This window comes from Martes martes (assembly GCF_963455335.1).
Source record: "Martes martes genome assembly, chromosome: 16".
NCBI lineage: Eukaryota > Metazoa > Chordata > Mammalia > Carnivora > Mustelidae > Martes > Martes martes.
Window position 1 is genome coordinate 53,011,018 of NC_137904.1, and position 12,409 is coordinate 53,023,426.

A 12,409-nucleotide genomic window follows, 5' to 3' on the forward strand; every position below is an offset into this window, starting at 1 on the left:
AACAGCTTGAATTGACCATCATTAAATGACGAGGAAAAAGCTTGAAGGATTTGACTACCTGAACAAATCCTGGGTTTTCATTGAGATCTGGCAGATAAACGCACAGAAAATAGTAGCTAATTTTTCAAAAACGAATAAAGCTTAGGGTTATTATTGCCACTCACGCCCTGCGGGTGCCGGGTGACTGTTTTAAAGCGTTGAAGGAGACTGCAGAGAAGTGACTAGCTTCCCACCCCCACGGCCTTCCCGGCATTGGCATTTGTCCGTGACCGCTGCTGTACTTCCGGCTTCACCCCTTGTGCCTCCTGAGCTTCCGGAGCCTCAGCAGCCACGTGTCCCTGGCTGTCGAAGGGTCACTGGAGAGGAAAAGGAGAACCAGCTCTATATGCTGGCCGGTCCTTGTTCCGTCTCGGATAGCAGTTAGCTCTGCTGTATTGTGTTCTAAAAAAGAAAACTTGCATAACTAAACTGAACTGTTGACCAAGAGATTTCATAGATGGGTTTTCTTGTTGTAGTGGATATCATCTAGTCCTGGAGCCACACGGCCACCCACTAATGACAAATTCTTCTCCTGCTCTTGACACTCTGATGACTTTTTGCTATTTGCGGGGGATAGGGGCCATGCCTAGTCAGACTGTACTGTGCATTTTCTGTGCTGACTTGTGCTTAATTTTTACTCTGACTCCAAAAGCTCAGAGCAGATTTATGTATGTCCTTAGGTTTATCATTTTTTTTTTAAGTTTTTATTTGGATTCCGGTGGGTTGACATGCAGCATGTTAGTTTCAGGTGTGCCGTGTCGTGATCTGGCTGTTCTACACATTACTCAGTGCTCACCGTGACACATATACTCTGATTCCCGAAAACTCCTTGTTTTGTTTTGTTGTTTTTAATGGCTCACTCTTTATTTTAAAAAATTTTTTTGAAATAACAAAAAATATTTTACTAAAACATAAGATTTACAGAAATTTCCAGAAAGCCATACAAAATGGTCACAAGCTTTTTCTTGAAGGAAAGATTCTACATTTGACAACAAAGTCACAATGTTATTAGTGAGGGCTGTGATGTTTGTTTAATGTTCCCATTTTGGTTCAAACAATCAAGCCTGACCAACTACAGCATCTAAATAAAGTTAGACATGGCTAGAGAGCATATTCGAAAGAACTGGTTAGCTGCTTTTAACCAGTGCAATTAGATCACCATAAAAAGGGGGAAAGGAGCCCACAAAATTAAAGTAAAACTTCTCCCCCTCAAAAAAAAGTAATAAAGAAAAACACCCACATCCCTGCAGCTAACCCTGACAACTACCTTCATTCACAGTGCTTTACACTTAAATCAGGATAGGGAAAATGAATAAAAGCAGAGAAGGGCCACTGCTTTTAAAGGTTTCACAACAATCCAGATGGTACTTCTAGCCTCTGCTCATGCTTTACAACAGTGAATCAGGACAAGACATAGATTTGCCAATGTGCATTTAATCACCAAAGGACTGAAGATGTCTGGGCTTTTATTGTGTAATGTTTCTAAGACTATGTTAATTAAACGCAAACCAAAAAGAAAGAAGTCTTGGCAGAAGAGGACAAATGATGCACACTTGATGATCAGATCGATTTTAAATTTTATTTATGGCATATAGCCTAGTCCATGCTCTAGCTGTTTCTATGCTTGGGGCTTGTTCTCCTACTGCTCTGCTCCATCATTTGCTAATGGATCATCTGGATTGGAGCACTTAACAAAGCCCGGATCCATAGCAGACCTGTGCAGATCTGCAGTGTTGGGGACCACTTACCTTTCAAAATATCTGAACGCACTCTTCCCAACTTGTCTACATTAGGATGATAAATTTTGGTCGTGAAATGTACGTTAGGGGCTGCCTTTGGGTATTCTTCTGGTAGGAATAGTTCAAACTCCCTCAAAGGGGGAATCCTGGGGCCCAGCACTGACCACACAAAAATAATGGGTGTTAATCTCACCTGGTTCTGCTTTAATGCCAGGAACTGGTTCTGCCAGCAAGCGCTGGGTTTCCTTGATAATCCTGCGGGACAGCCTGGCCATCTTGTCAGATCCTTAGGCGGCCTCTGGTCAGTGGCTCCCTCTTTAAAGGAAAGTACCCCTTGAACTATTACCCAATACATATAATTGCTCAGGGTATTTGAACTGACCTTCATCTCTCTTTTTAAAAAAGATAGCACACTTACAATAGCTGATGCTTTTACTAGGCAGGGGTCTTTCTTACTACTCCACTCAAATTGAACCAGGGAGGACATGCCAGAACTGCCATCACATAGTATTAAGGAAGAGATTTAAAAAAAAAAAAAAAACAACCTCAGGAAAATAAGAATATTAGAATGATTTTATTACTTTAGACCAGATAACCTACCCCGTGGGAGGGACCAGAAGACACTGCTTTCACTGAGGTGTTGACGAATGCCCTGATGGTGGGAGCCCTGATACCACTGAGCAGCTACGTGGTGGCTTCCTCCATACGCTGGCACCAAGAGTAGGAGATGCTGCTGTGGAACTGGGCTGCCCACTTCCGGTAGGATGGTAGGGTTCCAAAATGGCAGACACCAGGTGAGGCACTCAAATGTCGGAAGGCAGAAGTGACTACTGTAATGGGCCCCAGGGCTAGGGAGTTAAGGTGTTTTGCCTGCAGGGATCTTTGATGAGAGTGAATAGAGCATGTTGTTGAGGGATAGGAGAGACAGAGACCAATGAGAGTACTACTTGTACAACATTAAGAAGAAGTCAAGACTGGGCAAGGGAACTTTAGACAATTCTCCACTTGCGTGGAAAATCATGGTCCTTCATTAAGTTTCTAGATCTAAGTTCACAGTTCACAGACCCAGAGCCCATGTGTTTGAAGGGACACCGTGTTCCTTGATAAGGGCTCTTAAAATACCAAGTAAATGCCATCCAATGTGGTACTGCACACAATGGAGAGAGCAGAAATTCTACCAAATTCTTATCTTCTGGCGGTGACTACTGTGAATCAGATATGAGTATAATTCCTGATATTTCTGAGACATAGATAAGTAGAAGGGAATGTAGATATAGAAACAAAAATATTTTTTAAAAAATGAGACTATGCTGTGTTTCTTACTTTTATTAAAATGATTTTATGTGAAATTAGATGAAGGGGCGCCTGGGTGGCTCAGTGGGTTAAAGCCTCTGCCTTCTGCTCAGGTCATGATCTTGGGGTCCTGGGATCGAGCCCCACATTGGGCTCTCTGCTCAGCAGGGAGCCTGTTTCCCTTCCTCTCTCTCTCTGCCTGCCTCTCTGCCTACTTGTGATCTCTGTCAAATAAATAAAATCTTAAAAAAAAAAATTAGATGAAGTAAAGAAAAAGGAAAACAAGGAATTTCTGAAGTTTAGAAAAATGTTCCTTTGCCTGATGAGAGGTGGTTTCAAAGAACAGTAAGAGATAACGATTAAAAATACATTGAGGTTTGGGGCACCTGGGTGGCTTAGTTGGTTAAGTGACCGACTCTTGATTTCAGCTCAGGTTGTGATCGGAGGGTGGTGAGATCAAGTCTCACATTGGGTTCACACAGAGAGTGGAGCCTGCTTGGGATTCTATCTCTCCCTTCCCCAACCCTCCACACCTCCACTTGTGTGTGTGTGTGTGTGTGTGTGTACTCTCTTAAAAAAATGCATTGATGTTAGAATCATTTTGAATTTTATGGCTCAATTTTGAGAGCATTAGTTTACTCACTATAATAAAAAAATAAATAAAATTAACGTGCTTAAACCTCTTCCACCCACTCCTTCCACTCTATTTTGTCAATTATAGTGTTATTTTATACATTGTGGAGGGTTGTATCATTTGTATTCTCTTCTGTAACCATGATTATCATAATTACATGGAGTTAGCTTTTTATTTAAATCATTTATATGCTTACCACCAGGACTTTTAGTACAACTTCCCCATAGTGGATACCTTTATTTTGATTCATCTGTTGAATGCTGAGATTTCATCACTAAATCATTTTTTCCAAGAAGAACATATCATTGTTGTATTCATTGCATTTTTGCATGCTTGAGAATCACTGTGTGTTTCCCTGTTTTGGGCTGGGCGTAACACACTCTGGTGACCCACATTTCCCTAAAACTTTGTACGTGGTGTTCCACTGTGTTTTGGCACAGAACATTGCCCATAACACAGCTCCTCTAGTCTTCTCTTGGTTGCCTGAATTTCATCCTCATGTTTTTGTTGTTGTTTTTTCAAGAATGGTTTGGGTTCAATAGTTTTGAATTTTGTTATAGTATTCTTGAGCTGTTATTTTCCTCAAGAACAGCTTTTGTTGGTATACAGTGTGCTATATTGATATACACACTTAGCTCTTCATTCATTATAGGGAAAATTTCTGATACATCTGTGTGTATGTGGGTTTTCTTTTGCTGTTTCCTCTCTACATCATCTTCTCTGTCTGTTTCATTATCTCGGATCCCTTGTCCATGCCAGTGATTTGATTTTCAGCCATGTTTATTCAGTTGATTGCCATTTGTAATTTAGAATTAACTTTGTGATCAGGTTATTTTTGGTTCTTGGTTAATTCTGTTGTTTTATTTTCTCATCTTTGGGTTCTTCTTCCATTGCCCTCATGGTCTTACTAGGGCTCCCTGTCAACTCCACTTGTTCCTGATTTTGAAGGTGTATTTTCTCCCCTCAAGATGGTGGGCCTGCCTTCCTTTCTTCCTGCTCCCCCCCAACCCTACCTCTTTAAAAAAAAAAAAAAAGTTTGTTTTTTGTTTGATGTAATATTTTTATAGCTGTCCAGACATTTTTCCTTCCACCTCACTTGGGCATTAAGTGAGCAGCACTGTCCAAATCGACTATTCATTTTGGTATAATATGCGTGAGTTCTCTCTGACTCCTTTTCTGCCCTTATTTTCAGCCTGTCTTCCTCTGAGTTGTAGTTCGAGCACTTTCTACATCTTGAGATTAGGATAAGGACAAGGGGAAGAACTTAGTTGGGGCTGTGAGCAACTCTTGTTAGAGAAATCTGTATCTGCTAGGCCCTTTAACATTTTACTCATGTTCTCCCCAGGATTTTCTGTCTGTATTGGAGGGAGTTTTTTCTTTTTGAATGGGAGCTTTGAAGCCTATGCTGCATCAGAACCAGCCATAATTTTTCACTTTCTCAGTATTACCCGTCTCTTCCCAGCAGCCATTCGTCCTCATGCAGTTACCCTCCTCACCCTCTCCGCATTACTGCTGAGGGACAGAGTAGTGTGTCTCACCAGGTCAGAAACTTGCTTTCTTTCCTTGACGACCACCATTTGACATGGATGGCCAACGTGCTAGCCCTCTTTCCTTGGGTTGCTGCCAGTGAATGTTCTGTTTTTAACATTTGTTTTGTTCTTCTGACAACTTTTCACCTGTCTTCACTTAGAAGTTCCAGTGTCAGGTGTGTTCACCGTGAGGCATGCGTTGCCTTGGAAGCCATTTGTTCGCTTAGTGCTAAAAGCATTCCAGCAGCAGCTGAGTGACTGTCAGGGTGTTGTGGGGAAGCTTCTGAATTAAGATTGACACCGTATTGCCTAGGTAGCCTTTACATCTCTCCACACTCTTCGGTTTTCATACTACTGTTCACTTGGAATTAGAGCAGCTACCATTCAGTTGTAAGACACATCTATCCCCAGGGCTCCTAACTGGAGACTCCTTTCCCTTCTTCCTTTCCCAGCCAGAGCACAGGGAGGGCCTCTTTTTCTAATTCCTATAGTTTTAATCCATTCTTCTAGCAAGGCTTGTAGAATATAGATTTGTAATTTCATTATAGGTAAGGTTATTTTCGTTAGTATTTTTGTATCTAAAAATGTGTTGGGCCCATTCTATCACTTACATAATTTATGTTTCTGGTTTGGAACTTCCGACTTTGAGGTATGTTATTGAGATGTATTGGTCTTCTGTGGGTTATATACTGAGAAGTAATGACTTATTCCATCTCCTTTGTCTTTTTCTTTATGAGATTATTAAAAGGTGTTCGGGCCACATTTGCTAGCACTGATTTCACTCTAAAACAGTTACCAGGGCTTAAAAATATATATTCCAGGACCCCCAGAGACCTGGCTATCTAGTGGTTCCATCTTGGTCTTTCTCAGAGCCTATAATGTACTTCTGCTTTTGGATACTTACATCAAGTCTCAGTTAGAACGAGGACATCATCATCTGGTTGCAAAATGATTTAGTCTGTGATGGAGGGCTGCACTTTCAGGGATTTCAGAACTTCAGAATTTCACTCTTGAACTTCGTGTGTAGTGTGGGGGTAGCATAGTGGATAAAGTACCGTCTCCTGTTTTGACCTACAAAAATAACAGTTTCAAACTAATAGTTTCTAGGCAGTAAAACCATTTTCTCATCCAAACCCCAACCATCAAGCCATCAAGCTCAGCATTTCAGGGGACTACCAGGTTGTACCAGATGCTCGCCCTTGAGGGCTACTCACTTCATTCCCTCAGAAGACATGCCAGTCTGCTTTAATACATGCTGAAGGGATATACATAGCTAGTGTAGTTACCCGGCACAGAGCCCATTGCTTTTGGATTAGGGAACTTAGTGTTTTCCCTCCTGTATTACAGGGAGCTCTTCAGCTGGCCTTACTTAAGCAGGTTCCTTGGTGATGTGCATCCTATCCTCCCCGGTAGGAGATATCACCTTAACACAGAGATCTCATTGACCACTGAACATTCATCCTTGAGGATGCTGTATATTTCTGCATCCTCCACATTTTCCATGATTTACAACCTCCTGATCACCACTGATTCCATTAGACATTATTGTTGGCCAACCAAAAGTATCTAGTAGTCCAGGATAAAGAAGATATCCCACTTCATTGTTACCACTGAGATATGCCTATAAGTAAAGGACTGAACTGAGGGGCACCTGGGGGGCTCAGTGGGTTAAGCATCTGCCTTCGGCTCGGGTCATGATCCCAGGGTCCCGGGATCAAGCCGTCATTGGGCTTCCTGCTCAGCTGGGAGTCTGCTTCTCCTTTTCCACTCCCACTGCTCATGCTCGCTCTCTCTCTCTCTCAAATAAATAAATAAAATCTTTTAAAAAATAAAAATAAATAAGTGACTGAACTGGAAAAGTCAAAAAAACTCTTTTAATATTTACTTACATGGAAGGGGCTAACGACGAGTACAATCTTGAATTTAAACACAGATCCACTTTGATGATGGCCTTTGTGGTTATGAATCTCGTCATTAAGATGTTTCTAGACCATTAGGGTTTTTCTTCTAGACTCTACCATGTATTAGGACGAAACTTGTCTGCCAGTTGATGCTAAGAGTGAGGAATCTTAGGCAAAGACCAGAAAGGGCTTATAACATCTAGAATTTGGCCAAGTAGTATGGATTCAAGCAGACAAACCTGAACTATTTCACTTTAAAAGGCTCCAGCAACCCTGAGATTTATTCATTCATTACCTAGCATCACTGAGCAATGGGCCCTGACAAAATGACAAACTACTAATAATTTATGAACATCTATCTTTAGGCTCAAAATTCCACTATCTCTAAATAATTTGTTCCTAATTTTTAAAAATGAATAAACTGAAATCTGAGCATGGAAAGGGTCATTGATCAGTCTACCAGAGCTCTTTGAATAACTCAGAGGAAGTTACCTGGGAAGTACATTATTTAGATCCTAGAATGAGGCAGCACCATTACAAACGATCTCATAGCGACTTCCAGTCATGTGTTCTTTCTTGGGGGAAGAAATCTGTAATCCTTCTGCCTTGATTATGGGTCAACTGGTTATTTTTTCCTAGAGTATGTAAAATATTTCATTTTCTATCAATTTTAAAATCACACCCATTCTCTCAATTTTTTCTGAGGCTTTTAAGAATCAGATCTCAGTAGTATTCTCTACCTCCATCTTTTTCTTTACAGTGTGCTACATACTTAAATGATTTTAACTAAAACTTATAAATTTATCATAATAATGCTTGGTAGTGTAACACTGAGTAGAAATAATAATGTGTCCAAGAACTAAAAATATTCTAACTCAATAATTCATAAACTCAGATGCCTGAAATGATGCAGTAATATCAATACAATTTTCAATTCTCTCTTTTGTTGGGATTAACATTGTAGTTGTGTGAATCAGAGTAAAGCATGCACATTAATTTTAAATAAAGAAAACTTAACTACTTGCTATGTGAGGAGAAGCGTGTATATTATTATATACGATGTGTATATTATTTTTTCTATATATTGCCAGCAGTAGAATAATTGGGAAGAAAGATCCCTAAATTTGAAATAGACACAAATTCACTAGGTTGTCTTTGTTCTCAGATGCAAAATAAATGTTTCTCTATTACTTCATACATTATTTTATTCTGGTAAGTGTATGTAATGAAAAGTGGGTATCCTTTCCTTTCTTCTCGATAGTATAATACATTTGTAAGTGGTCAGACATTTCCTGTTCATTTTCCACTCTAAGAAAAATCACAATAAGGAAAAATGTCAAAACCCGTGTTTATAAGCACATTCAATTTGTGTTTTTGCAGTTAGAGGGTGAGGATATCAAATCTCAAAATAATTTCTGAAACTTAGTGTAGCATGCTCGCGTGCAGAAATGAATGCTATCGCTTTAAGATAAGGTAGTCTGATGATTCATTGCACGAAACAAGAAACAAGATCGATTTGGAGCAGGCTCCTACTGTTAGCTTTTTTGAAGATGGATTCTCACGCCGAAAATAACACAACATATTCTAGATAACGGCAGTTTTTTCCCCTGAAATCCACCAAAACTGAAGAAAAATCCAAGTGACTGTTCTTAGCAGCTGTGTGGCCTGGAGTTCACTGGGGAAGCTGGCTTCCTGCAGTCCCCTATTCATCACCTGCTTCAAAGACAGCCTGGCTGGCTATAGTTTGCAGGCCAGGTAGGGTGCCATTGTGCACAGTCTGGGAGGATTAGTATCAAAGCTGCGGCAACCAGGCCCTTGGTCTCGGGCTGCCATTCAGTCTAGCAGGGAGAGGCTAAGACTGGCCAAGGTCACAGTCTCCAGTGTGGAGTGGACTGGGAAAGGATCCTGAGAATAGAATGCTCTTTATGAAATCATGGCGCAAGCTTGCAGCACAGCAGGTGCCCTTCTGGAACACATAACATCTGTTTATGTTGGTCCACCGTAGCTGACAACGAGATAATAGAGCTTTGAAATTTATCATTTTATTTTTTAAAAAGACAACTGTATATACAATAATCCAGATGCGTATTTAGCTTCGAGCTTTTATTTGAAAATCATAAAGAAAACGGACTGATTTAATTGCTGCTTTTACACGTATATATTGAAGCAAACAGCAAAGCGTACTGCCTATTAACCATTTATAACCATTGCTGATCAGTAATACCCGAAATCTTGGGTAGGAAATACCTAGCATTCAACACAATTTTTTTCAATGTTCAGGCATTTATGCCAACAGATTGCAGAACGATTTCCTGAATATGCCCAACTGTCTTGAATATTAGGTTTGGATAAAATCCCCACCCCTCCCACCCTCCATCCCCCCCACAGATGAGAGTATTTCAAGGGTGAGGTAATAATGACGCAAAAATAAAATTTTCAACTTGGACAAATTAGAGAAAAATTAAGCTGTCCATGAGTTGTCATGACGACAAGGATGTTCTGTTGATGAACTGTCCTCCTCATTGTCCAATCAGATAGTGGAGCTGAAGCTGGAGCATGAACAGGAGAAGACGCACCTATCACAGCAGCATAGCGCAGAGAAGGATAGCCTAGTCCGAGACCATGAACGGGAAATTGAAAACCTGGAAAAACAGCTTCGCGCTGCCAATATGGAGCACGAAAATCAAATTCAAGAGTTCAAGAAACGAGATTCACAGGTAATTATCAATAATATTTGATAAAACGGGTATCTATTTTTAAAAAGTCATCAGCGTTTAGTGTTTTCTTCTTATTCTTGTTGGTGCACGCTGTTTGATCATTTGCAAAACTGACATATAAATGTGATTTTTTTTTTGTTTTCTTCTCCCCACCCCCCCGTTTTGAGGATGAATAAGGCTTTAACTACAGAAACCACAGGTAGCCAGATTAAAAATCCCATGGCGCGCTATAACTTGGCCCCTTTTTTATAATCTTGTCTCAGTTCCTTTCATGATGGATTTTTTTAAGGTATCTGCCCCTTACCCCTCCCCTCAGCCTCAGCAAATCCCTATGAAATATATCAGCCTCACTCCTTGCTTTTTGTTTTAATCTCTGTAGGTAATCAAGCAGCTGTTTTAATATTTGCTTTTCCTTCCTGGTGTTGCTTTTTTTTTTTTTCCCATTAGACTCTATATTTGATTAGATCACTCAGATGGTAATTGATAAAAATGACTCCAGAGAAGGGCTATTTCCCATCAGGTCTGTGGCTTATTCCTACATGCGCATGCACATGCCTCCTAGCCTCCATCTCTGTAGTCCCTGTTGGAAGCCATTTGGCAGAATAACCCCCAGCTGTGGTAGCATTTGACTCTTCAAACTTATGGATGAAATGTGCACTGTCAGCATGGAAAATTATCTTTATAAATTTGAGATGAAAAAAAAAATCTTATTGGGTGTGTGCACCTTTGTGCTACAAATACGTTCTTTAGGGTATATGTAATCAAAGGCCTTTAGTGTATCCTCTTGAGATTGCTGTGAAATTTTATTAAAGAAAAATTTGGGAGCAATTGATAACAAAAAAAGATAATTTTCTTTTCTAATAAAACCATATCATATACAAGGTCTAAATCCCTCTTTTCCCATTGAAATCTTAACCATATTATTCATACCACACATAAGCTTCTTCCTAGTTATCCTGTCTCCCAAATAATATAATTTTTAAACAGTGAAATAAGCCTTCTATTTGTGATGACATGTGTTTAAACGATTTTATGATCATCTAAACAATAATAATGCTACTGATTAAATAAGGTGTTTCTTTCTTGGGTGGAGGGCGGGAGGCGGTAAGGCAAAGAATAGGAGTTATTGGTTATTTTTCATTTGACCTTGAGTTGTCTTTCACCTTCGGAGAATGACTGGGGCACTATGAGTATACTTGGCAGGTTTTTTTTGGTCAGTAATATACATTTATAGGAAAACTATTTTCACTGTGTTTTTTTGGGGGGGGTTGCTAACTGAAAAGGTAGTCGTTGTAGTAGCCATGGTACCAGCAGAGTCAGGTGCTTCCTGCTAAATCAACGTGTATTGTATTTTTGCCACCAACCTCATTAGAGCCTTTATAAAATACGTGCTGATCTTCTGATTGTTAGCCATATCATTTACTAAGAATATTTTCAAATTTATATTCTCCTTCAAAGATGATGCTTAGCCTTACCATTGTCTTCTGTGATAGAATATTTGGGTTCTGAGTCTGTGTAGGGTCTATTTGCATAGTAAAATCGAATACTTGATACAATAAAAGACATTAATTTATATAACTTCCTACTATTTGGGTGCTGTTGTGGAAAGCCGACAGTAGCGGAGGCCAAATTTAGAGGAAATCTTTGTGATTTTTACATGCGTCGTATCTGCCATATATAGGGTGCGGTTCATCCAATAACAAAAGGGAAATTTTAGAATTATTACATATAATTAAGCCACAGGGAGAGTACAATAAGGTCCTTAATTGAATTTCTTCTAATTGAAGTAATCAGCATGAGGACCATACGACCTCTTGAAATACTGTAGCGTAGGATTGTGTTTCTATTTTGTGTCTTTCTTGGAACAATTGGAATTGCTGTCCTGCGAGTGCTAGTAAAGCAATGTGAACCAAAGCTAAATGCATTTTTGATCTGAATGAAAATGATTTTCTGTGTAAGCTAGACTTGGTTGTTTTTAGAGAATGTATTTTTTTAAAAATTTGCCAGTAAATTATATTTTTAAAAACCTTATCATGTATACCAAAATGCTAATTATTTGTATTTATTTTGGTTATTCATTGAGGATATTAATTCAAAGTTTCCTTCAGGTATGATCTTAATTTTCCAAATATATCTTTTCATGGTTATGATTTAGGTAATGTAACGTAGAATACCTTTGAAGTCCTGAATTCCATTCACGAATTTCAAGAAAACTAAGTGGACATATATTTTTTTTAAATAGAAGAATTTTTTTTTCAAATCATTGTTCTGTGGCTTGGTATGTGTGTGATGGATCTTAAATACTGGATTGTATAATTTTTCAGTTTAGATCCAGAGAGATTTGATTTTCAGTTCACGTTCTACCGCTCCCATTTAGAAATGGAGGCCATTTTGTAAAAAGGACTGTTGGAAATACTTAACCAAGAGAGGACCAGTGAACTACCTATTTTGGATACTGTGGCTTTGCTTGCCACTCTTTCCTCCATCAAATTGTTGAATGCAGACAATATACTAAAAATCTACTTTTGGGTTCCTCCAAATATTTAATGTATTGTAT

The 12,409-nt window shown here is 39.3% G+C and overlaps 1 protein-coding gene and 1 pseudogene across 2 annotated transcripts in view; one reads left to right on the forward strand and one right to left on the reverse strand.

The window, feature by feature from the left end:
• The window catches only part of CEP112 (centrosomal protein 112), a 416,538-nt gene that overhangs the window by 204,732 nt on the left and 199,397 nt on the right, over positions 1-12,409 (forward strand). The window contains exon 20 of the mRNA XM_080825467.1: positions 9,670-9,852. Within this exon, the coding sequence (XP_080681593.1) occupies positions 9,670-9,852 (183 nt within the window). The remainder of the gene's footprint in view (positions 1-9,669; positions 9,853-12,409) is intronic.
• On the reverse strand, positions 1,611-2,053 carry LOC308357334 (ubiquitin-conjugating enzyme E2 N-like; annotated as a pseudogene). Its single transcript has one exon. The product of its transcript is annotated as a ubiquitin-conjugating enzyme E2 N-like (transcript).